The sequence below is a fragment of the Bipolaris sorokiniana genome (genome assembly GCF_000338995.1).
Source record: "Bipolaris sorokiniana ND90Pr unplaced genomic scaffold COCSAscaffold_4, whole genome shotgun sequence".
NCBI lineage: Eukaryota > Fungi > Ascomycota > Dothideomycetes > Pleosporales > Pleosporaceae > Bipolaris > Bipolaris sorokiniana.
This window is the reverse complement of record NW_006911898.1, coordinates 1,797,797-1,821,388: the sequence shown is the minus strand read 5'-3', so window position 1 is coordinate 1,821,388 and position 23,592 is coordinate 1,797,797. Positions and strand designations below refer to the sequence as shown.

The 23,592-nt window shown below is 51.3% G+C and overlaps 10 protein-coding genes across 10 annotated transcripts; 6 read left to right on the top strand and 4 right to left on the bottom strand.

The window, feature by feature from the left end:
- Positions 1–67: 67 nt before the first annotated feature.
- COCSADRAFT_84143 (uncharacterized protein) lies at positions 68–404 on the bottom strand (the record flags this gene model as incomplete). Its single annotated transcript, XM_007699925.1, has 2 exons — positions 68–154; positions 288–404. 2 exons carry the CDS (start codon positions 402–404, stop codon positions 68–70), a joined length of 204 nt encoding a protein of 67 aa, XP_007698115.1.
- An 844-nt stretch (positions 405–1,248) lies between these two features.
- COCSADRAFT_301278 (uncharacterized protein) lies at positions 1,249–1,728 on the top strand. Its single transcript, XM_007699924.1, has one exon. It carries the CDS (start codon positions 1,395–1,397, stop codon positions 1,644–1,646), a length of 252 nt encoding a protein of 83 aa, XP_007698114.1. The 5' UTR covers positions 1,249–1,394; the 3' UTR covers positions 1,647–1,728.
- Positions 1,729–3,225: 1,497 nt separating this feature from the next.
- Positions 3,226–5,049, bottom strand: COCSADRAFT_35197 (uncharacterized protein). Its single transcript, XM_007699414.1, has 4 exons — positions 4,750–5,049; positions 4,695–4,699; positions 4,084–4,645; positions 3,226–4,034 (listed from the first exon to the last, which is right to left on the bottom strand). The coding sequence occupies exons 1-4, from the start codon at positions 4,846–4,848 to the stop codon at positions 3,513–3,515; spliced, it is 1,188 nt and encodes a 395-aa protein (XP_007697604.1). The 5' UTR covers positions 4,849–5,049; the 3' UTR covers positions 3,226–3,512.
- A 41-nt stretch (positions 5,050–5,090) lies between these two features.
- Positions 5,091–6,987, top strand: COCSADRAFT_188979 (uncharacterized protein). The gene is made up of 4 exons (XM_007699923.1): positions 5,091–5,523; positions 5,574–6,489; positions 6,540–6,649; positions 6,698–6,987. Exons 1-4 carry the CDS (start codon positions 5,316–5,318, stop codon positions 6,742–6,744), a joined length of 1,281 nt encoding a protein of 426 aa, XP_007698113.1. The 5' UTR covers positions 5,091–5,315; the 3' UTR covers positions 6,745–6,987.
- Positions 6,988–7,491: 504 nt separating this feature from the next.
- COCSADRAFT_84926 (uncharacterized protein) lies at positions 7,492–8,368 on the top strand (the record flags this gene model as incomplete). Its single annotated transcript, XM_007699922.1, has 5 exons — positions 7,492–7,535; positions 7,718–7,763; positions 7,867–7,896; positions 7,986–8,169; positions 8,229–8,368. The coding sequence occupies 5 exons, from the start codon at positions 7,492–7,494 to the stop codon at positions 8,366–8,368; spliced, it is 444 nt and encodes a 147-aa protein (XP_007698112.1).
- A 315-nt stretch (positions 8,369–8,683) lies between these two features.
- COCSADRAFT_84996 (uncharacterized protein) lies at positions 8,684–10,509 on the bottom strand (the record flags this gene model as incomplete). The annotated part of the gene is made up of 3 exons (XM_007699921.1): positions 8,684–9,097; positions 9,183–9,924; positions 9,974–10,509. The coding sequence occupies 3 exons, from the start codon at positions 10,507–10,509 to the stop codon at positions 8,684–8,686; spliced, it is 1,692 nt and encodes a 563-aa protein (XP_007698111.1).
- A 588-nt stretch (positions 10,510–11,097) lies between these two features.
- COCSADRAFT_35195 (glycosyltransferase family 20 protein) lies at positions 11,098–14,827 on the top strand. Its single transcript, XM_007699413.1, has 4 exons — positions 11,098–11,224; positions 11,459–13,881; positions 13,935–14,216; positions 14,268–14,827. The coding sequence occupies exons 2-4, from the start codon at positions 11,487–11,489 to the stop codon at positions 14,486–14,488; spliced, it is 2,898 nt and encodes a 965-aa protein (XP_007697603.1). The 5' UTR covers positions 11,098–11,224; positions 11,459–11,486; the 3' UTR covers positions 14,489–14,827.
- A 764-nt stretch (positions 14,828–15,591) lies between these two features.
- COCSADRAFT_169590 (uncharacterized protein) lies at positions 15,592–15,925 on the top strand (the record flags this gene model as incomplete). The annotated part of the gene is made up of 2 exons (XM_007699920.1): positions 15,592–15,619; positions 15,714–15,925. 2 exons carry the CDS (start codon positions 15,592–15,594, stop codon positions 15,923–15,925), a joined length of 240 nt encoding a protein of 79 aa, XP_007698110.1.
- A 2,450-nt stretch (positions 15,926–18,375) lies between these two features.
- COCSADRAFT_179923 (uncharacterized protein) lies at positions 18,376–20,922 on the bottom strand. Its single transcript, XM_007699919.1, has 8 exons — positions 20,687–20,922; positions 20,457–20,631; positions 20,180–20,402; positions 20,007–20,122; positions 19,793–19,922; positions 19,681–19,728; positions 19,298–19,612; positions 18,376–19,231 (listed from the first exon to the last, which is right to left on the bottom strand). Exons 1-8 carry the CDS (start codon positions 20,870–20,872, stop codon positions 18,739–18,741), a joined length of 1,686 nt encoding a protein of 561 aa, XP_007698109.1. The 5' UTR covers positions 20,873–20,922; the 3' UTR covers positions 18,376–18,738.
- A 1,193-nt stretch (positions 20,923–22,115) lies between these two features.
- On the top strand, positions 22,116–23,144 carry COCSADRAFT_24769 (uncharacterized protein; the record flags this gene model as incomplete). Its single annotated transcript, XM_007699264.1, is given in 6 exon segments — positions 22,116–22,144; positions 22,313–22,417; positions 22,605–22,670; positions 22,727–22,861; positions 22,978–23,039; positions 23,059–23,144. 6 exon segments carry the CDS (start codon positions 22,116–22,118, stop codon positions 23,142–23,144), a joined length of 483 nt encoding a protein of 160 aa, XP_007697454.1.
- Positions 23,145–23,592: the final 448 nt, after the last annotated feature.

Below are 23,592 nucleotides of genomic sequence, written 5' to 3'. Positions count from 1 at the left end.
AGTCGCCTACTCCACTTTGTCTGAAGCTCTGGCTGGCTCTGGATAAAGCGTAACACCCATTTCTTGCCTATAGGTTGTGGAGGTGGATCTTAGCCACGCGCAGCGAGTAACGCGTCTGCCATTCGTCGCACGTCAATGATATGGGGTGGAAAGCCTCGTCAGTCTAGCTCTAGAATCCACTAAATAAGAGACTGCTCCTCGACAGGTGATAGCTTACGCCTAGTAGACGGAACCTCTGATCGTGGCTGGATACCGCGGAGGCGTGTCTAGAGCGTCGATTTTGGCACGTCGTACGCTTTCGCGAGAGAGTAGATAGATTGTTTTAGATTATTATAATAGGACGCCATAGCAAGACTTATTCTACCTTCACGAGAAGTCTGTATAGAGCGTTGTTGTCGCGGCATTGTGGTGGTGGTGTAGAGCGTCGCGTTAAGTTTGGTGGGGCGGCCAGCTTACTATTCCGGCCAGCTTACTGATCCCGCACGTTAGACTTTCAACGTTACTTCAGCACGCGCAATCCGCTGGACCCCTTAGCGCCTTTCAAGCCACACACACACACAAGATGACCTTGCGCAAGGGATGCGGGGGAACCGGGCACAAACAACCGTTCGTTACAAGCCGTTCTAGCCGTTTACTCCCTGAAGTTGGCGCAATGTTTTTTCTCTTCTCCCCCTCCCTCAGGGCAAGAAAAACGTCCTATTCCGCGCATATGCGTATCACAAACGCTTAAATTTTGTGTAGGGGTCCCCTCCCCATCTCGCCCTCCCTTGCCTCTTCTCAGCTGTGGTTTACCCGGTTGGAAACTTTGAACCAGCTCGAACCCTTGCCACACGGCATGCCCGCGAGAATCGCCATGTTTTACATGTATACACTTTTGTGTTTTCGTCTAATAAGACCTTTTCCCTCGTGTACTAAGATTTAGACCCTGTGTTTATCACTTTTTTCCCTTTTCTCCGACCCGACCGGGCGGCGGCGGGGAGGGGGAAGGAGAGAGGAATGCTAACTAAACAACCTTTCATAACTATCGTATTCTCTGCATACTCATGCACATAGCGTGGATAGGGCGTGTGCAAATAAACACCCACTGCCCGCATCACATTCCTCACTTGGAAACTGATAATCGCCACCCCTCTTTCTCTCTCCCATCTCTCCCCCTCTCCCCCCCACGCTAAAATGCCTTAGCTCTGGATGATCTCACGAGGTGGGAAAGTATATTACGCATTCCGCAATCTTAAATCGCTGACAACTTATCCGAGATTTTACACTAGAACATGCGTTCGCTCTCTTCCGCTCTGACACTTTTTCTCTCGCTCCTCGTATCCACCGTATAGTATGCTGCCTCGACTCAGTGCCCCAGTGGCGATGATCTCTGCCATGTGGCTCTTATCCCCGAGATGACTCATAAACGATCGTCTTTCTACCTTCCTTTCTTTCTATTCATTGTTGCTACGGGGATTGTTAACTACATTTTTTCTTTGGATGCGGAGTATGCCGTTGACATGTACCAAGTTTCTTCAAGCACGATAGCAAGAACCAAACAATACAAATTTCTTTTTTTCTCTCTTGTTGTTATATCCCTTTTTTGCTTTTTTTATGGACTACCACATGGTGTACCTGCGCATTTCTGGCGTCATTGTTCCCACTGAAAAATAAAATAAAAATCTCGGACACGCCTTTGTTCAGCATTGGCTTAGCTAGCTGGGCTGAGCTAAGGTAGGTTAATGGTCTGAACTACTTGGTCTACTTTATAGCTGATACCCTTTTTCTGAGCTTGATTGGCTTAGCTGGTGTGTTGGTTTGAACTGGAGGGCTTAGCTGGGCTGGTGGTTTTCTTTTAGTTTCCCTCTTAACTGGACCGGGCTGGCTGAGCTAGCTAGCAAACCAAAGTTTAATTTCCAGCAAGGTAAGAAAACGCGAGGGATGTCTCTCTCTGTCTGTCTCTGTCTCGAGCGAGCAAGCACGCTTTTCCTATTTTGGGGGGTGTTTGGAGGGCACAGCTCTCGTACCGTGGTTACAGTTAGGGACAATTTTTCCCCCACACATTCCCCGGGATTCCTGCAAATGGTTGGGAAGTGTACTCCGCGGAGGGGAGGAAAGTTTCAGGTGGTGGGCTAGAGATTTTTCTGGTTGGTTGATCTGGTTTGGTTTGGTGATGTTAGTGCCTGCATGTTGCTGCCCAGGGAGCGCGTACGGATGGGGCGATATTGACTTGGGGATCGAGGAGGTATTGCAAATATTCGGGATAGAAGTGTGGGTGATTTCAGTTTTTCAGTTTGCTTTTTCCCTGACCTGTAGGTTTGGGTCTCGGACGCTCCGGGAATATGATATTCGCACTTTCTCGCCTTTCTCCGTTACGTGGATTAAGTATGTATTCCTTTGTATTCAAACTAGTGACTCTATTTTTTTGTTGCCTTTGTTACAGCTGAGTCCAGAACTTGAGTATAGTCGGAAACAATAGTCATGATTCACTCTATGCAAAACATCGTCTGTAAGGAAGAAAAAGAAATACCCACTAGAAAGTAGTGTTTTCACGTGTCCTTGTCGCACTATTTGGTCTAGCAATTATTTGTTACAAGTAACAAGAAGGATTCTCTCCTTGACAAGAGACGAGAAGGCTGAGGACCTATAGACGTCTACGTCAGAAGATAATGATCATCGCGTGGTTCGAGGTCACGTGATGCTACATTCCGCCAAGGCTGGCCATCCGGGATGGCAGTGCATATAGGGATGGCAGGATTGAAAGCAATGAGGACATAAGGATGGATGGATTTCATTATTACTCTCGTTGTGGTCAACTCAAATTGTACTTTCTTACTAGTTACTTTACTTAACAAGATTGTTACCTGTTAGTCTATCGAATACTAGATTAGGGATTGTCAAACTCCTCCACTGTATCGTCAGACAACTACCTCACGGAAGCTTTTCACCTAATCTTGCTCGCCCTAACCCGGACCGAGCCAAGAGAAGTATCAGCTCCCAACCCCGTGTAACATTACTTCGTAGAGAAATAAAAGAAATGCGCAGTTGAAGTGAAACGGCACATATGCACATGTTGATTACGGGATGTAAAAGCGCTTGAGTCCTTTTATTTGTCCTGCATGCGGACGACGGTTAGATATCATGGTACGTGGGATGGGTTCAATGACGTGATGATGGTGGATATAAGGAAAGGAGAGGTGGAGCATATAAACTATTTGTGTGCGTAGGGAACATACTAGACCAGATTGCCGAATCATCTTTTAAAGGCATCGATATTGTCTCTATACTAGACCTGCAACTATCTCCGGTACAGTTCTACAGCAAATTAGGATATATTGTTTATTTTTGTTCAAAAGAACATATGCCACGTATCATGGCAAACATTGTGTCGTACAGACCGAACTCGCCTACGAGCATTTCATGTGCATACATCTGATACAAACGCCATTGCCTATCGGTATCACAATCCCATAAACGCCCTTTTTCCCTTGCCTCAAACATCGGCATGTGCTTGCAGATCCCAACCCGACTCATTAACCAGCAGTCCTCGGCTTGGCCTTGGCCTCCTTTTTCGCCTTTGCAGTCTCCTTTTGCTTCTTCTTCTTGAGCTCGAGTTTCTCATCGGCTTTGCGCTTCAACGTAGCCTTCTCCTCTGCAGTCTTTTCAATCGGCTTGAAGAAGCCCTCCAGCCTACTCTGCTGCGCTGTCTTCATATTCTTTTGCAGCTTGGCTGCTCCATTCCGTACTCTGTCCTCGTTGAAATGTTTCTCTTCTACCAAAAACTTGACCAGTCCCTCCACATCTGGTGCTTCCCACTTGAAGTCACATTCTGGAGCGTCGGCAGGGAGCACGTCGGGCTCGAGGAAGAGAAGTCGCGCATCAGCAAACGGCCAGTCGTCGGGAATGGTGAGTTTCTTGGAAGATTGTGATTTGATGTGCTCGACTACGCCCTCGAGATCCTTGTGCTCACGGATGAGCTTGAGAGCAGTGCTGGGACCAATGCCCTTGATGGGGTCGAGGTAATCGCAGCCGAGGAGGATACACAGGTCGATAAACTGGAAGCTGTGAGTATAAAACCATCTGATATGATGTAACCTGTTGTACCTGCTTCTGGTCCATTTCCAGGCCCTCAAGCACCTTGTCTAGATGGATTTCTAGAATAGGCTCCTTGCGCTGCTCGCTGAAGGTCAAGTGTCGTAGCAGAATTGGCGATGCGAAAGTCAATGTGTCCATATCCTCTGATGCAGCGGCATACACCTTTCCTCCCTTGGCCAGCGTAGCACATTGTGCCTCGGCCTCGGTTGGCGCAACAATGTACGGGATGCCCATGAGCTTGAGCAACTGTTGACACTCCGCGTTATGTTCTTTTGTCACCCTCACTGTTCGTCGCGAAAACTTCTCGACATCCTCAGCCGTGCCCGTCTCCTTTGCTTCCTCTGCTGCAGCCTGTGCTTCAGTCTTGCGCTGGAATCGCTTTGCAAGCTCGCCGGATTTGAGCTTGGGTGGAGCACCGTCAAAGACGTAAAGGGGTTTGATGCCGTTGTCGACCATACGCATTGTGCGGTAGAACAGACCCATGAGATGTGATGTGGTCTCGCCCGTTTCGCTCATGAGTTGCTGGCCATCGGAGCGGACTGCGATAAGAAAACTGTAGATGCTCATAGATCTACACACTGTCAGGTTTCGTAAGTCATGGTATGTTTGCATCGACGTACGCATCCTGGCCAAATTAGTGACTGATATGATACAAAATGGTTATCTTGGACGTACTATGGCGACCTTACGACCAAACTGGTTCTTGATCTCGCCTTTCTTGACTGCCTCTGGTGTATGCTCTTCGATGAGCTGGTAGAGGTGTTTAATACCCATTGCGGCTGAGTGTAGTGTGTATTTTTTCGGAGGTGTTGGTTTTGTGGTATTCAACCGACGATGTTGAGTGTGAAAGCGTAGGCAATTGCACGGAGGCTGGAAGGTGACGCAGACGATCGTCACGTCGCGTCCGCGTCCTATGGCGCGCAATCACGGTGAGAATTGCTTGGCGTGATTACCCCACATATTGCTTGTAATCGCTTATGGAGGCCTTGTGAACTGCATGTGGCACATGGGTATTCTGCACGACATTTGAAACATTAGCAGGGACCTGGACAATCAAATGTCCATGCCCACATGCTTGACGGGATGATGCGTGGTCTCTTGCCACTGCGGAGTGCTTCCGAACCGCGGTTATGGAGTTTCCGAGGCGGATCTAAGCCGACGACGGATAACTTCTCCTCTCCGGATATAACAATTCCTTTTTCTTTCTAGATCCTTACCCGACTGTCATACATCATCCCAAAATGCTCCGCCCAGTATATAGACATGCCTCCAGGCAATTGCGCACCCCGGCCCCGATCGCAGCTATCAGGAAGCGAAATCTACATGCTCCCGTGGCCTTTGACTGGCAGGATCCACTCAAGGCAAACGACCTATTGACCGAAGAAGAGCAAGCCATTTCCGAGACTGCGGAGTCATATTGCCAGGAGCGCATGCTCCCAAGAGTGCTAGGTACATGAGATGCTCAACTTACCCGTACACTTGGCTAACACACTCTTCAGAGGCATACCGCAATGAAGACTTTGACAGGAAAATCATTCAAGAGATGGGCGAGCTCGGCCTTCTTGGTGCAACTATCAAAGGCTATGAGTGTGCCGGCGTCAGCAGTGTGGCCGGTGGTCTGATCACCAGAGCAGTCGAAAGGGTTGACTCAGGGTACCGTTCGGGTTACTCTGTCCAGAGCTCGCTTGCTATGGGTGGCATTGAAGAGTTTGGGTCTGAAGAACTCAAAGAACGTCTCCTACCAAAGATGGCAAAGGGTCAATTGCTGGGTTGCTTTGGTCTTACTGAGCCTAATCACGGATCAGACCCTGGGTCCATGGAGACGATTGCAAAGGAGCACCCGTCAAAGAAAGGCTACTACTCGCTATCCGGTTCAAAGACGTGGATTACAAACTCGCCCATTGCCGATGTCCTGCTCGTGTGGGCAAAACTAGAAAGCACAGGCAAGATCCGGGGGTTTGTCATTGAGCGCGACCAGTGTCCACCAGGTACTCTTGAAACCCCACCAATCAAGAATAAGAACGGACTGCGAGCATCCATCACTGGCATGATTCAGCTTGATGAATGCCCAGTTCCCGAGGCAAACATGTTTCCAGAGGTGGAGGGGCTGAAAGGGCCCTTTAGCTGCCTAAACTCGGCAAGATATGGTATCGCGTGGGGTACTATGGGTGCCTTGGAAGACTGCATCGCTAGAGCACGCACATATGCACTAGAGAGGAAGCAATTCAAGAACAACCCAATTGCCAAATACCAGCTTGTGCAGAAGAAGTTAGCTGATGCTACGACCGATGCTGCGTATGGAATTCTCGCGGCTCATCAGGTTGGACGACTCAAGGATGAGGGCAAGGCTGCACCCGAGATGATTTCCATGATTAAGAGACAGAACTGCGATCGTGCCTTGGTCAACGCTCGGACGTAAGTTATAACAAGCATGTGTGTGCACAGCACAAGTTGACCATGACTAGACTACAGGAGATTTTTGGCGGAAACGCAGTCTCAGACGAATACGGCATCGGACGGCACGTTGCCAATCTGTTCGTGACGCAGACGTATGAAGGACAGAGCGATATCCACTGTAAGTGTCCATGATGAAGCTGCTGGGATATTGGCTGACATTGCGTAGCGTTGATTCTAGGTCGAGCAATTACCGGCCTGCAGGCGTTCTGTTGATTAGGGTATCTTATTGTAAATCATCATGCTTGGCTTGCTTTGACGTTGCTGCACGACCAAAATGTTTACGCAGAGGTATCATCCAACTACATGTAGCATAGCGTATAGGGAAATGGTGTTTGTTTGGAGGTATGCAGTAGTAGTAGTAGAGGCATGCCAGACCCTGAGGCGACGGACGCTCGCCTCGAACGCAGCAAGTATCATATCCTGACTCCTTGTGGCCACAGCGCAGGTCGCCACTACGACGACCGTTTGACGAGTGAGTGATGCTATTGGATAGTGGTGGGTGAGTGAAGAGGAAGAGCCGTGAATGTCAGCTGTGATGCATCTTCTGCAGCCTTCGATAGGTTGCCACCCAAAAGTGGCTTCTGCGCAGTCATGGTTCGGTGAATTTTGTGGGCAGTGACAGTTGGGCGGCTGGGCTTGTCTCGCCTCCTGCGGTTGGTCCCGACACATGATAAATGCGACCGCCCCTGCTCAGCCCAGTCACATTTCCTCCACACTCACCTTTGCCGTTTGTCTTTTACTTGTATACGTGAAAAGGCACAGGTACGTCAAGTTGCGTGGCGGAGGCGCGCTCGCCGCTGAGACGCCACACTTGCTTTCTTTGGACCCCCCGCTAACTAACCGCCTTGTCTGTGCAGACATCCCACTTCAACTCTTCAACACCACCGACTCTCTTTACCGCAACTACCGCGATACCGCTCGACCCACCCATACCACCCACACCGCCCACACACAGTAGCCATGGCTCTCAAGCGCATCAACAAGGAGCTCACAGATCTCGGTCGGTGCGTGGCATAGCCGCCCTTTCCCCCTCCCGGCACGAGGCTCGCACTTGGGCTCGCATGATGGCCGCCGGATTGCGGAGTGCTGTAGCAAACAAGACACAGTTTGCGTAGTCTCGCAGCCTCACAGCCTCACAGCCCGGCACAGATACAGTTGAGACGTTTGGCTAACATGGCACTCGTAGTGACCCTCCCTCCTCCTGTTCAGCTGGTCCTATCGGAGATGATCTGGTACGTCACTCTTTGCACACAACACCTGCGCAAGACGTTCTTGCCAACATGGCCGTGGGCAAGCAAACTGTGCTGGACACTAATATGCTGACTATCACTGCAGTTTCACTGGCAAGCAACCATCATGGGTCCCGTACGTCCGCCCCTTGATTCTGCCACTCCCTAAGGCCTTTTTAGCCCGGCACGGCATCCCCTAGCACATGCAGCAACTAACAGACGCAGGGTGACTCACCATATTCTGGCGGAGTCTTCTTCCTAGCGATCCATTTCCCGACCGACTACCCCTTCAAGCCCCCGAAGGTTAACTTCACCACCCGCATCTACCACCCCAACATCAACTCCAATGGCAGCATCTGTTTGGACATTCTGCGAGACCAGTGGAGCCCTGCTCTGACCATCTCAAAGGGTATGTTGTTGGAGGATGACGGCGTTTTGGACTAAGCCATTGCTGACATATCTGCCTAGTGCTGTTGAGTATCTGCTCGATGTTGACAGACCCGAACCCTGACGACCCGCTTGTTCCCGAGATTGCACATGTGTACAAGACTGACCGGTCTCGCTACGAATCGACGGCACGTGAGTGGACTAGGAAGTATGCCATCTAGAGAGATCGAGAGGAGAGTAGTAGAGTAGGAAAGGGAAGCAGGAGAGCATCTTTTTGTCAGGATCTGCTATGGATACAACGAGTGTGAGGAAGGATGATCATCAAGAACACATACCTTTTACGGCATGGTGATTGAGGGGAGTTTTCTGTTCTACGACATGCATGCTGGATGGGTTTCATAGTACTTGCTATCAAGACGCTTAGCAGAACAGGTGCATTTCTCTTTGTGCTACATATGAGTGTTTATTTTTGATGTAACACGGGCAATGCTAACAGTGCAGGATGGGTTGTTTGATGCAAAAAGACGGTAGTATTGTTATATGGCAGGAATCTGTTGCTCTTTTTGGAAAGGCTTAGCAGACTCGACACTATGTATGCTGGCCTGTGAAGGGGCCATGGGTTTGTAGTCTGACTCGACCTTTTTGTCTGCGTCTCTGATTGCCTTTGCCTTTGCAGCCAGAGTCTTTTGTTCCTCGAGCTGTAGGCGCCTGCCGTAATCCTGCAGCTTCTCGCGGGGCTTGTAGTTGAGCATGTAGGAAGGGCCGACGAGCGGGCCGAGCAGGGATGGTCGCGTGTTCTTCTTGATGTCATCGACCAGCTGGCTATGCAGGTGGGCAAATGTTGCTTGGACGTGCTTGATGGCTATGCCTTTCCGGCCGAGGTCGTTTGTCTCATCGGCCGGGTCGCGCAGACAGAGCATGTATGGGGGCAGGGGTTTCATTGTTCCGTTCTAATGGGCACGCACATTGTCAGCAGGTCCGAACCCGGATGCCAGGGTATGTAATAGCGGGGTGGGGGAGGGGCCTTCATCTTACATCGAGTTTTTCTTTGACTGGTTTGGTGACGACGGGATGTTGCGTCTTGTCGAATAACTCTACGGGGTCAATCGAGATACCGTATTTCGTAGTGTCGAAGTCGCGGTAGAAACGGAGGAAATTGAGGAGTGCACCAGCTGCGTCTTGTCGTTCGTGGGGTGCATGTTTGATGCTGGCCACTAACATCATGAAGATGGAGTATGAACCGAAGCCACCCCGAAAGACGTCTGATAAGCCGCGGATACTGAAGATGGTCTTGACTACGTAGTACAATCTGCACAGGTAGGGAATCTCGTCCATGTAATGCTTCATCATGGCGGTTGACATTGATGTGTCGTTGGACAAGACAATCTGGACGTCCAGGCCCGAGTTGCAGTCTTGGGCGGTGATGAGGGGGTAGCGGGCGTGACGGAGAGTAGATAAAAAGTATGACTTGTGCGTTTTAAAAATACGGTGAAACAGGTTAAGAAGAACTTTGAGTCTTCTAGCTTGCTCATTCTTTGCTGGTGGTAGTCTGTCTATGGCAGGATCGGCGACCCACGACGGTTGCATAAGACGAAAGTCAATGTCTGAGGTAGCAAAAGCTACACCGTTGCGTTCCGAGCCGAAGACTTGTACATCGTATTTTGGCGAGACCTGTTTTACATGGTTGCGCACTTGCTGGATGACGTGTTGCCTGGCTATCCGCTCATAGTCTTTGGGCATGGCGTATTTGTAGAATCTTTCGATTTCCTTGTCTAGCCTGGAGGATCTTGTCAGAGGGATGATTTAGCATTATAGGTTGAGGCTACACCAACAAATCCATGGCCGATTTGTCCCGCGCAGTCTTATCCAGACACCACGGCAACGAACTCTCTTTGATAGCTATTGTGCTGACCATGGGCTGGACAACAACGCCCTTGTATTCCTTTGACTGTGCAAACGCCTCTCTTGCTGTAGCCAACAGCTTCTCGGGCCCAGTGAGCGACTCTTCCTGGCGGGTGTGCTTTGCTACTTTGTTCTTGGCAATTGATACCTGGGCCTTTTCTGGCAGCCATCGTCCTTTGACTGTGGTCATCTTCCTTACGTGGGGTGCCGACCCTGCGCTGGGCTTTTCTATTGTTTGCTGCGCCTCCGTCTCCGACTGCTGGGCGCCATTGTCCTCTTGGACATTTGCAACCACCTCAGTGGTAGTTGGACCGTTGTCGAGGACATGTTGCGCGGGTGCGGTCGCAGTCGAGGAAAAACGCTGTGGTAGGTGGGGACCGACAAAATGTTCCCACAGGGCAATTGTCGGGGTGAAGCGGTTATGGGCGCGGCATATCAGGTGTGCGCGCGAGTGCTGCATAGGGAGACAGGCAGCGGGGGCAGTGGGCGACAGCAAGGGAACGATAGCGGTAGGTGTGCAGTGGGTGGGTGAATTGAAGAACGATATGCACAACTGCTGACGCTGCCAGGGCACTAGTCCTGTTTGGGCGGACAGGCACTCCCGCGGCATCGAGTGTGGCTGCTGGGGCTGCTGGGGCGGTTGTGCTGGGGGGGGGGGCATGCTGGCCATTGCCGGCCCAACATTGGCTGCATCTGGCTGCGACGTTTGTATCGCAAAGTCGCCAGAATAGCATCCACATAGTATTCCTACACCCACCCTAGTCCCAGCCTCGTCCACGCCGCTCCACCGGCTGCACATGTCAAGGCCCACCTGCGCATTGCCATATGAAAATGGCCTGACATCATGTTGACCGGCCTAGCAAACCTTTGCAGAGCGGTCAAGCTGGCAGCGCGCGTGTCAATGTCGAGGCTCGACCATGATGGGAATGGGAATGCAGCAGCCCAGCAGCCACTGGGTGCCCTGGTCCCCCGGCTCTAACGTCACAGCCGTGGTTGGTGGGGCATGAACCATCCCACCGCCAGCCAGCTTTTCTCCCCCCATTGCCCTCGTCGGGCTTCTGTGAGCTTCTCAACACATCTGCCACCTCTGTTGACTCCCTCTCCTCATCCCAGAGCCTCTTGTTTGCCCTGCTGTGACTTGCACAATCTGCCCCGCGCCAGTGTCATAGTCCTTGGTACGTCCCCACTACCGCGCGCCTCCCTCTCTCCCTCCGTCATCTCTCCCCTACCACCACTACAGATAGCCACCAAAGTGAGGTTTTGTCTTCTGCAGCGTGCCTCGTGTTGTCTGTCCCGTCAACCGTCCTCTCCTCTCTGCCAATAACCCATACAACCTCAAATCACCCAACCGCAATCCTTCCGGCCTTACCAGCCCTCGTAGCTTATCGATATCTAACCCTTTGATATAGTGCAACAGGTACTCAGCCTACAATCGCCATGAGCGCCCCTACAGATACCGCAGATGGCAAGCCTGAGCGACCTCCAATCGCTTCCCAACAAAGCACTCACCCCGCACTCCATCCCGACATCACCAATGTACCCGTCACCCCCGGCGTCCACCTCTCTGGCAAGACCGCCTACTTTGACGAGTCCGCCGACAAGAAAGAGAACAGCAGCCTGCCCTTTAACCCCGAGACGGCCACGCCCGGGCCCTCGTGGAGCGCAAACTCATACTTCTCCAACCAGCAAAGAGCCGACGGTGCGGGGCCCCAGGCAGAGGAGGCAGCAGGCGCGCAAACCGGGGAAGAAGTCAAGAGCAAGCTGAGCGATACCCCTGGCTCGGCCCCCAAGCACAATCTGGCAGACGTGGATCCGCGTGCTGCGCATCCTGGCCTCAATCTCAGCGGTCGTGTCATCAGTGCGACTTTTGCCATACCCTACACTATCGGCTACTCTCCAGGCAACGACTGGGAGCTCAAGCCACGACGAGGAACCTCTGCTCTTTTTGATTCATTCTCATATCTTGCTTCCACCTCATCGCCTTGGAACCACACGCTTGTCGGATGGACAGGAGAGATCTCGCATGCCACGTCGGCCGCCGCCACGGCTGCGCAGATGCCTACGAATAAGGCTGCCGCGCCCATTCCCGTTGACCCCAAGAATCCGAACCAGACAACCCAAGTCTCGAACGGCTTTCGAATCGGCTCCGACGACCGAGGGCGACTGGAAAAGCAGCTCGAGCGCGACCACGGCGGCAAGATTGTGCCAGTGTGGCTTGTCGATGAAGTAGATGATGGCAAGGATGAATACATTCTCAAGAGCCAAAGCCACTGGAGGACCTATGCTGAGCACGAGCTCTACACACTATTCCATTACAAGCAGAACGAGCCAGCCGACGGGCGTGCAGCGCGGAAATCATGGGCCGACTACTACCGCATGAACAGGCTGTTTGCAGACCGAATCCTTGAAATCTACAGTCCAGGAGACATTGTCATGGTACATGACTTTTATCTCATGCTTCTGCCAAGTTTGCTCCGCCAACGTCTGCCAAACATCTACATTGGCTTCTATCTTCACATTCCTTTCCCCAGTAGCGAGTTCTACCGCTGTCTTAGTAGGCGCAAAGAGGTTCTAGAAGGTGTGCTAGGCGCCAATATGATTGGTTTCCAGTCGTACAGCTACGCACGGCACTTCTCCTCTTGCTGCACTAGGATTCTAGGCTTTGATTCATCATCCGAGGGCGTTGATGCCTATGGCGCTCACGTAGCCGTAGACGTCTTTCCTATTGGCATCAATGCGGTTTCGACGCAACGGCAAGCATTCGATGATCCAGAAATTGACGAAAAGGTCAAGGGCATTAGGGAAATGTATGCGGGCAAGAAGCTCATTGTCGGCCGCGACAGGCTGGATGCGGTCCGTGGAGTGGTGCAAAAGCTCCAGGCTTTCCAACTCTTCCTGGAGAAGTACCCAGAGTGGCAGGGCAAAGTGGTTCTTATCCAGGTCACTAGTCCCAGCGGTCTCCACACGGACAAGAGCGACGGTGCACAAGAAAAGGTCGTCAACAAGATTTCGGATTTGGCAGCCAAGATCAACGGCACGTACGGTACTCTGGACTTTACGCCTGTCCGTCACTTCCCGCAGTACCTTTCTCGTGAGGAGTACTTTGCTCTGCTCCGAATCGCGGACATTGGTCTCATTACCAGTGTACGTGACGGTATGAACACGACAAGCATGGAGTACATCATCTGTCAAAAGGACAACCACGGTCCGCTTATCCTATCCGAATTCTCCGGAACGTCAAGCTCCCTCGGTGGTGCAAGCCACATCAATCCGTGGGACATGAGCGGAGTAGCCGATGCCATCAATAAAGCGCTCAAGCAGGATGAAGCAGAGCGTGCACAGACACATGCACAACTTTACAAGCACGTTGTAGAGAACAATGTTCAGGCGTGGACCAATAACTACTTGAAGAGACTGATGACGAACCTATCGTCGTTTGACCAGACTTTTGCTACCCCAGCGCTGGACCGGGCTAAGCTTCTGTTCCAGTACCGGCAGGCAAAGAAGCGATTATTCATGTTCGACTACGATGGCACTCTGACACCCATTGTCAAGGACCCACAAGCAGCTATCCCATCTGACCGCGTCATCCGAACTCTGAAGACGCTGGCAGCCGACCCTACCAATGCTGTCTGGATCATCAGTGGCAGAGACCAGGCGTTCTTGGACGAGTGGATGGGCCACATTCCTGAGCTTGGTCTCAGTGCTGAGCACGGTAGCTTCATGCGGCCTCCACGGTGTCAGGAGTGGGAGAACCTAGCCGAGACGACGGATATGACTTGGCAAACGGAGGTCCTCGACATCTTCCAGCACTACACAGAGAGAACACAGGGTAAGGTCGCTTTTGTGCATGATGGGACCATGTTTTACTGACCGAGTCGACAGGTTCGTTTGTGGAGCGTAAGAAGATTGCACTGACCTGGCACTATCGCCGGGCCGACCCCGAGTACGGTGCATTCCAGGCACGTGAATGCCAAAAGCATTTGGAGAGGACCGTGGCCAAGAAGTACGAGGTCGAGGTGATGACGGGCAAAGCCAACCTCGAGGTTCGTCCAAGATTTGTCAATAAGGGAGAGATTGCCAAGAGGCTCGTCGAGGAGTATGGTGAAGGGCCCGGGAAAGCGCCCGAGTTTGTTCTCTGCATGGGCGATGATTTCACAGATGAAGGTTTGTCTTGTGCCCCTAATGGCATTGCTCATTTGCTGACCATGGTGGCAGACATGTTCCGATCGCTGCGCCAGTCGAAGCTGCCCACGGATCATGTGTTTTCAGTGACTGTTGGAGCGAGTTCGAAGCAGACTCTGGCGAGCTGGCATCTTGTTGAGCCGTCTGATGTGATTTCTGTAATTTCGCTGCTCAATGGCTCAGCGGATGCAGGCAATGTTGGGGCTGTGGCGATTGTGGATGGGTCAGTGCCCGAATCGCGTGTGGTGCCTTAGGGATGCTGTGCGTAATAAGGGGGTTTTGGCATTTTGTGGTGGAGCACGGAGCATGGGAGAAGATTAGACGTATATAAGAAATTTACAGCATGATGGTTGCGTGGCGTGTGGCTATGGCCCGCAGTAACAGCGAGGACAGCAACAGTGAGTCAAGAGGCGCATATTGTATGTATTGGCTTGACAGGCAAGTCTCTGGTTCGGGTGAAGAGGTTGCAGGCTGGACAAGGATGAGATGCCGTTGGGAGAGGCAACGAAGCGAGCCCCTTGGGACGAGCGTCGGCACTGAAGCCAAGCGAGTGGGTGGTGGCGGCATCGGTTGTGTCTGTGTCTGGAATCCCCCCCAGTCCTCCACGTGAAGGGGCCTGACTCGGCAGCCACCAACCAACCCTCTGTCCGGCCATGCGGGTGATGATCGTCCACTTATCCTCTCGTCCCGAAGAATTGCGCAACAGCTCATGTTCGCAGCCTGTCTCCGACTCCCTCTGCCGTGTCACGCAGGCACCGTCACTTGCCATGGCGAAAAAGACGGACGCTGCAACACGGCCTCTCGGCCACAGCGGCCCACGACTCACTAAGCTTCGACACCGGAACTCCTTCTGCTATAGGCTTGGTCTGTCTGCGTCCTTCGGCTTCACTAGCCCGTATTTATCAGACTTGGCCTTCGAGAACCGGCATTGCATGAAACTTGGAACGCCTAGTCCTCCTCCCGTGCCCCAACAACGGCACCTGAGCACTTGCGTCTGTTACCAGCCATTTCTCTCTCTTAAACCATATCGCCGGCCCTACCGCGCCCCGGATTTTGTTTGCTCGCTCTTCCACTTGACGCAATCCCACCCATTTTTTCCCCGGCAAATACACTCACCGGAAGTGCACCGTCGAAGCCGCCAACTGATTCGTCACCATCTTCCTACATACCCACATCACTCTGATACACCACCTGCATCATCCAAACAGGGACGCGGTCATCAAGTGGGTTCCGACATTTTATCCGTGCCACGTTTTGCACTACATCTTGCTCCTTGGTATTCCTCGACTTCACACACACACAACACTTCTCGGCGCAACTATCGTAAGCCACGATAAACTCTACACAAAACTTCAGCATGGGTATCTTCGAGAAACTTCAAGCTCGTATGTCTCGCCTCGACTCGCTTTGCTTCATATAGACCCCGTTTTTGTCGTGAAGCGTCTTATCAGCATTGAGATGACTAACATCTGCGTCCAGGCCTTGAGCTGCACCGCCTCGAACAGCGCTACACGCGCCGCGAGAAGCGCACTACCTTCATCAGCGAGGCGCAATATGTAGACGGCGAATACGTTTATGCTTCGTCGCCTTCCTCTGCGAAGTCGTCAAGCACCATCAACAGCAAACGTTTCAGCGTCATGCCGTCCATAAGAATAAAGGAAATTGGTCGCAATGGCACCGGACGATCTTAAACGGCTTGTATGCGCAGTGCGCTACATCGCTTTTAATACATGGACGACAATGTCACGGCATTTTGGCCGTTCAAAAATATCACTACAACGCTGTGGTACCCGGGGAAGATGCTGTACAACGTTCTACAAAGTTGTGTGCTCTTGCTGTACAAAAGCTAGAGCTCATGCGTGTCGGACCCCTAGGGGTCTTGCAACACATGCAGGGAAAACTAAACAAACCAAACCCCCGAAACTACAAGGAAAAAACACCATAATTCAACTCGACACGCAACGACATTTAACGGCAGAATATATCAACCATCGACGAACCGGACGAGAGCGAGAGACCAGATGGGCGCGCGGTTTTCCACATACAACAAAAGAGGCTGGTCCACTTGATGTCGATAATGCTTCACTCTTTTGATCACCCCCATCATTTTTATTTTCTTTGTATTCCTTTACCAACTTCTTTCGACTTGTACCTATCCAACCGACCTCTGTTCACCCCTTTACCTTCATTCTCTTTCTCCATCTTTTTTTCTCTATGTTCACAAAATCACGTTTGCAAGCTTAGCTTTCTACTTTGCTTAGCTATATCTGAAGGGAGACACGGGAAATGGGAAAAGTATCCTTATTTTCCGCTGCTTGTTCTTCTTTTTTTGTTTCTCGGGCTGATGACCTTTTCGTTCACTCTTGATGTAGAGGGAGAAAAGTGTTTTGGGTATGTGATGAGTAGTTGTTATGTTCAGGTGGAAGTGGGGTTTCCCTCGGGTTGATGTTTACTTTTGAGGAACCCTGAGGATGCAGTATACCTAACTTCTTCTTTTTTATACTGAAAAATTAAAACTATATATTAAAATTTCCGGTGTGGATGTGCGTGAGATGCAAACTTGCTTTTTTCTCTTGTATTAGCTTACTCGCATAGTACATATTGCCTTTTCCTACCCCGGACCATGATTGGTTTTTCTAGGGTGAATATGTTTGGTGGTAATTAGAAGTATCGTGCTAAGATTTGCCATGTCCTTTGCTTCTTGTTTATGGGGGAATATGCGGGAATCCCATGCATGGCGATAATGGGACGGGAAAAGGAGGGAAGATGGCGAGCCTGCTTTCTTTTCCCCCTTTACCCTAGCAAACAAGGAAATGAAGAAACGAGACGTAAGTACTACTCCTATTGAAACGCTATACGTACAACCTACCCAAACCCGAGTATCCCACCCCTTTTACAAATGCCTCTAGTACTTGCATTCTCTATACTACCTACCACATCGAGTCCAAAGCTACTTCAAGCTACATGTATAAACTATTCAGACACATGCGGGAATGACGCGATACAACGACTTCTCCCATCATCAAAAGGACAGTATCGCTATCCCAAAAGTATGTAATATATATCAATCCATCACACATACACCCACGTACATAGATGCTGTTTACATACAAGTTCATCTTCATTTTTTTTCAGGGGAAGGGGAGAAATCCGCCTCCCAAGATACACCAACACATTCACCAACAGTACTAGTAAACCCACTCAACAATGCAAAAAAAAAGGGATCAACAAAAGGTAGGGGTTGGTAAGTCTACATACATACTACCCGCTTCATTCATACACCGGTCAATACTAGACGCAGAATGTAAACTACATGCACGAGCATCCGGCTGTTGCCTCACCTGCTCTTTCTCTTTTCCCTTTCTTCTCCCCGTCTAAACCCGCTTCCCCCTCCCGCTCTTTTACTCTATCTCTTCACTCGCATCCTTCACACTTCCATCCCCATCGCATATGCATCTATTGTTCCCGCCCGCTCGCTCGCTCATACTTATCCACCTACCCACCTCAACCACCTCCAACGGTACACTCCATGCACCTACACATGCGGCCCCATCCCACGGGAAAGGAAAAGATATACATGTTGCATCTACGCTTGCCATGCACATGCAAGTGGAAGGGGGGGATTTGCAGATCGGTGTGTGACTAGCGTTGAGCGTCAACGGGGATAAGAAAAAACTTGGGAGATGGAAGAAAAAGACGAGAAAATGAGACTTCGAAGAAATGGGAGAGAAGAAAGGGGGTATCTTAATATGGATAAAGGGGACGATGTGTGTGATAGGGGTATGTGAACTATGGGATTGTAGTGCGGGGTGGGGAGAAGGGCAAGGGGCCAAGGCCAAGCAAACGGGAAAAAGCAATGCGTATCGAACCAAAAAGCAAAGAAAAAGCCAAAAAAATTATAACTAGTAAGGTTAGTAGTTGCATAACCATCAAACATACACATGTGCACCTTAGAAAGTCCACGCATTATGGGAAGAAATATAAGAACTAATACAATATATTGCCAAGTAAACCTCTATGTAAAAGACTATCTCAACAAACAAAGAAGAAGAAAAAAAAAAAGGGGGTATCTTTCGATCTATACAAATACTTTGTGCTTGCATGCTTGTTTGCTTTACAACAAAAGCGGGCGTGTGCGAAATAGAAAAGGGGATGAGGGGGAATATACGAACCGCATGAAAAGCAGATGCAGAAAAACAACAATACGTCTAAGATCCTTTCATACCCACCCATTTTTGAATAGCCCAACAAGTGCAAGAGAAGAAGAAGAAAAAAGAACTAATGCAAACGTCCAAGGGGACTTCCGCCAGATAACGCCCAAAATATGATGACAATGATCATGTATGAACAAAACAACCGCCTGAGGAAAGAGTTTCACGGATTCTCCCCTTTTTGTTTTGAACTAGGAGTCGTAAAGAAGGTCGTTAAAGCCAGATATCCGCACCTAGCATATGCGCGCGATCGAGATATTAAAAAAAGACGAAGAAAAAGCGAAAGCCACAGTCTACGGACTATCGTAGTCGTTGAAAATCTCCTCTGGGTCCTCGGGGGGTAGCATATCAATCGTATCGCTGGTCCTGGGTCCTGTATATTTCTTGCGCGCACCCGCATACCACCAGACGGTACTAAAGAATCCGATGAACGCGGCGACGCAAATGGCGTAGTTCATGTTATCGACACGCACGGGGCGGACGGTCGGGAAGAATAGGACGACGCTGATGAAGATGACCCATGTGACGGCGATGGCGTTGACGGGCTTGCTCCATTTGCCCATGGAGTACGGGCCTGGGTGGAAGACGACGCGGCCTTCGTACCATCGGTGAGCAATGATGACGGCGATGTAGCTAATGTCGAGGGCGGGCGCGGTGATGTTGAAGATGGCGGTGATGGTTAGTGTGCTTCCGATACCGATGAGGTCGAGGCAGCTGCAGAAGACGACGACGAGCCAGACGGCGTTGACGGGCGTGTGCGTGTGCGTATTAACCTTGCTCCAGAAACTTCAAAAAAAAGAATGTAAGCGGGTTGGTTCGTTGCAAAGGGAGGGGCATCCAAAAAGAACTTACTCTGAAAAAGGAAACGCAGCATCGCGGGCAAACGCCCAGGCCATGCGTGCATTAGCCAGCATGGCCGAGCATCCGGTGAAGAACTGGACTAGCATGACAAAAAACCACATGATGGTTCCACCGGTTTTACCGCCTGCGTTGAAGAAAATCTGGGCCACGGGCAGACCAGTCGGCGTCGACATGATGGCGTCGTAGTCGGACATGCAGAAGCAAAAGGTCACGGTTAGCATCCAGCCGACGACACCGGACACGAGGATTGCAGCGCGAATCGCCACGGGACCGCGGATGGCGGCATCGTGCGTCTCTTCGGACATGCTGTACGAAGGAAACTAGGGTTAGCATACATGCATGCGTGTCTGGGGTTTTCCATAGGGCTGACTTACTGCGTAGTGCCGTCGTAGTCGGTCATGGTCCATGCAACCGAGAGGAAGCTGCACGACAATCAAGTTAGCTTCATATTACTTTTTTCGACCTTTAGTACCGATACGAACGTACCCGAGAAGGAATGAGAAACCCTGGCTACCCCATCCGGAGCCGTCCATGACGGTAGTAAAAACCCATTTGGGGCTTTGTTTATTGGGTGTGAGAATGAGCAGGGCGATGCAAATGCAGATTGATGCAATAACTGGGCTTACTGTCAGCTTCTATTTTTTGCCCCGCAATACCACGACCACCACCATAAACGCGGACACATGTTAGGCGAACGTACTATTAATCGGGGCGAACCACAGGATAATGCGGTGCAGCCAATTCGTGGGGAACGAGCAGATGGCGCCAAACATGCAGAGCACAAAAATGGCAAGGAGCACCGTCTGGTAAGCTTTCCTGCATTGATCGGTGAGCTACTACTGTGTGTCGCCTAGAATGGTGTGTTACTCTTACGGTTCAAAGGTTGGCCCCGCACCATCTAAAGTGTGCATGACCGCTGTCGCTAAGATCATTTGTGAGATGGTGTAGGCCAAACTGGCAACACCAGCGGCTTGACCGAGGAAGTTGCACCATCCGATGATCCACGACCAGGCAGCGACGTGCTCGGGGGGCACAACGTGTTTTGTGACATAGTACATTCCTCCGGCTGTGGGGTATGCTGAGACTAATTCGGCAACTAGAGAGGGGGTTGTTAGCTTCAGTGGTGAAGAGATAAGTTGGAGTATAATACCTGAGCTGGCTATGCAATAGGCCATGATGCTACCGATGAACCAGGCCCAGACGGCTGTTGCTGGTCCTCCTGATGACATCGGAGCTCCAAAGGTAGCAGGTACTGAACCTAGCACTCCGAGAATGGAAATGGCATATGAGACTGTGGACCATCTTGAGAAATGTCTTTGGAGTACCTGCGGGCAGTGTGAGATTGGAGTTTGAATTGAGACCAGACAACATGATACTTACAGGAGCATATCCAATGCGTACAAGAAGACGGTCGTCGTCGTCTGCAATGGTCGCCATGGTGGGGAGTTGATTGTTCTTGCTCGCGTCTGTTGTCCTGGAGGATTGAGATGAAATTGTCGGTTGGAGTGCCTTGCCGTCCCCGGACTGTGCACCTGGTCCTCTGTTTCCGAATTCTGGATTACCCATGGTCAATAAGACATCAACGACTGAACATGAGATTTTGGTGAGAGAGTGAGGTAGAAGGGTGGCTCAGTGACGGAAGGCGTAGAAGGGATTTAGAAGTGTGTAAAAGACGTTTGTGGGTCACTGGCGGAGACACACTAGGGACATTGACAGCAGTGGCATAGACCCACACCAGCCCCCGGCGCCAGAAAGTGTACTGCTGCACGTGGTAGGGATATGGTGGTCGGGGAGGTGAAGGTAGGGACGGGGAGGCGAGTAGTGGGTTTTATCGTGGGCTAGCTTGCCAAAGGGCCCAACCCTGCTGGCAGTCACAGGCCATGACTATCCAGTAGCATCATGATGCGAGAACTGACTTACATACTGTTAGGCCTGTAATTAGTACATATGCGTGTACATGATGACACGCGCCGAGTGTGCTGCAGAATTGCTTGCTTGCTTGAGAAGGGCGTGAACATGGAAAAAGGCAAGTAAGAAAGTGGGCCGATCAGGAGCACAAATGGGACATTGTCAATCAGCCTTGTCTTTCTCCATGTGGGTTAGTCTCTTTATTTTCTCACTCTCTTGCTAGGGGCCGGCGGATACTAGTCGCAGCGAAGCAACCGTGGATTTGCGGTACTGTCATTTGCGCAGGGTACCAAGACTGGTGCCGGACGTTTGAAAAGAGGAGCGTGCTCAGCAAAATGCTGCCCGCTTCGGCGACCCAGAGTGGCGGGCCGTTTACCTACCTTACCTTGCATTTTGAGCGACCAGGGTCTGCTTCAGCCCTGGGAATAATCTACCATCCATCTCGGAAGGAAACGAGCGATCGAAGCATGTCTTTGTTCTTGAAGCTGCATGAGACCCAATTGCTCGCAGCAAGCCACTGTTTCATGGGGGCTCTGATGGTGAGTCAACTGCTGTCGTGTCCATTGTGCCTGTCCCTGAACGGCATAATACGACACGACACGACACGACACGACACCTCAGGCTTCTGTCGTCGCGTATTCGGGTGCGCTTGCTTAGTTACTCGAGGGCTTCGGCCAAGAACTTGCCGCACTCCAACACCGTCATCAGAAGCTATGACGAATGCAAAGGAAGATGCGGCTTGCCTTTGGGCGAGGCTCTGGAAGCGGTACGACTCGAGGGCGCGACCACGGCCTGCCTGCAACCGGTTCCCCCTGACAGTTCGTGGCAAAACTTCAGTCCAGGCGGTGAGGCCCTCGAGGCCCATTGGCCGCGGCGGCTATTTCTGATGCGAGTGTCCATCATGGCCGAGGACGAGGCGCTTGTTGACGGGTATGTATGATATCAGAAATTCTGGCTGCTCTGCGTCTGCGTGCATATCCCGCCCAGATGCGGGGCTACTATCCATGGGCCTTACATACTCTGCAATGTAATGGTGGAGTGAGATTGTGTCAGAGAGCCTGCAGGAAACGCCCTGCTACACACCACGTACGTACGCAGTACTCTCTATGCGTACATACAGCAACATTCCCCTCTTGTCATGGCCATGGTCAGATCATCCCAGAAACTGCTGCAGCCCAGTGTGGAATTTCCCGGTCGAGTAGCGTAAGCGATGGATGCCCGCAATGGGGCACACACGTGCGTGTGGCCCGCGTGAAGGACCATGTACCGGACTTTGCTTGTTGCTTACCATTGCGCCGGTCCTGAGCCTGTCCCACGTCACCAAAAGAGCAAAAAGCGTAGCCACTGTGCTGCCCTAAGGAGCGCCACAGCACTGTCGCGGTAAGAATAGCCCATCTCTTCCAGGCCTCAGTGGCAGTAGTAGCGCGCCCTCGCCGCTTCTGAAGCCTGTATTACGGTGAGCGATTCTCCGAAGCGCCGCCTAGCCAGTATGCACATGTCCACCTGATCAAGCATCGCCCATGTCGTCGATGCCGTGATGCCTTCGATGCCCCTCGTTGCTGCTGGCAGCAGCCGAAAGAGCGGTGGGAGGGCTGTCCAGCCATGCATCCGAGAAATTGCACACTGCCACACGGCCGCCCTGTTCGAGTAAGTTGGCTTGACCCGGAGTACGTACCCAGCACCACCTAAGACGTTTGTCAGACTGTAAACGGATATCACGGGAGCTTGATGCTGCACCCATGACATTGACATGCTCCGAGTAGTTCCTCGGATAAAGACAATTCAAGGGTCGAAGTCCCCAAGAGCTATCCTAACTCCCAATCCGGTATGTAAATCTCCGCCAGTGTTTGGTACTGGCTCGCGCAGATGCGAGTTAGGGAAGAAAGAGGCGAATTTCGGTCGCCCCACTGTGGGCATCATCGCATGCTAAGAGCTCAGTAGCTTCGTCAGTAGCGTCCTTGCCTTCACATCATCTTGACCGCGACTTTTTTGATACTATGACGCCAAATACCTAGTCTATTCTGGCTGGTCTTTCCTCTCAGTCGTGTCGGTGTCACGGTGAGATAGAGAAAGGGGAGTACCGCAGCATTGAATGCCCCTCAAACTACTCCTAAGTACACGGCCTGCCCGCGACAATCCTGACTCGCCATGCACTTTAGCGAACCTATCTGAGCTTCATCTTCCAGAAGATACCTCAGGCACTCGGCCGTTTCAAAAAAAGCCGCCGAAACCATGTGCGGACCCGTCCGCTAGGGCCGACGATCAGCGTGGCATTCTGTAGCGCGCTGCCCAATGGCGGACCTGCGACACCTTTTGCCCTTTACCACTCGACTCTCCGACTAGCATATGCAACATTTCTTGATTAGGCCCAGGGTGAC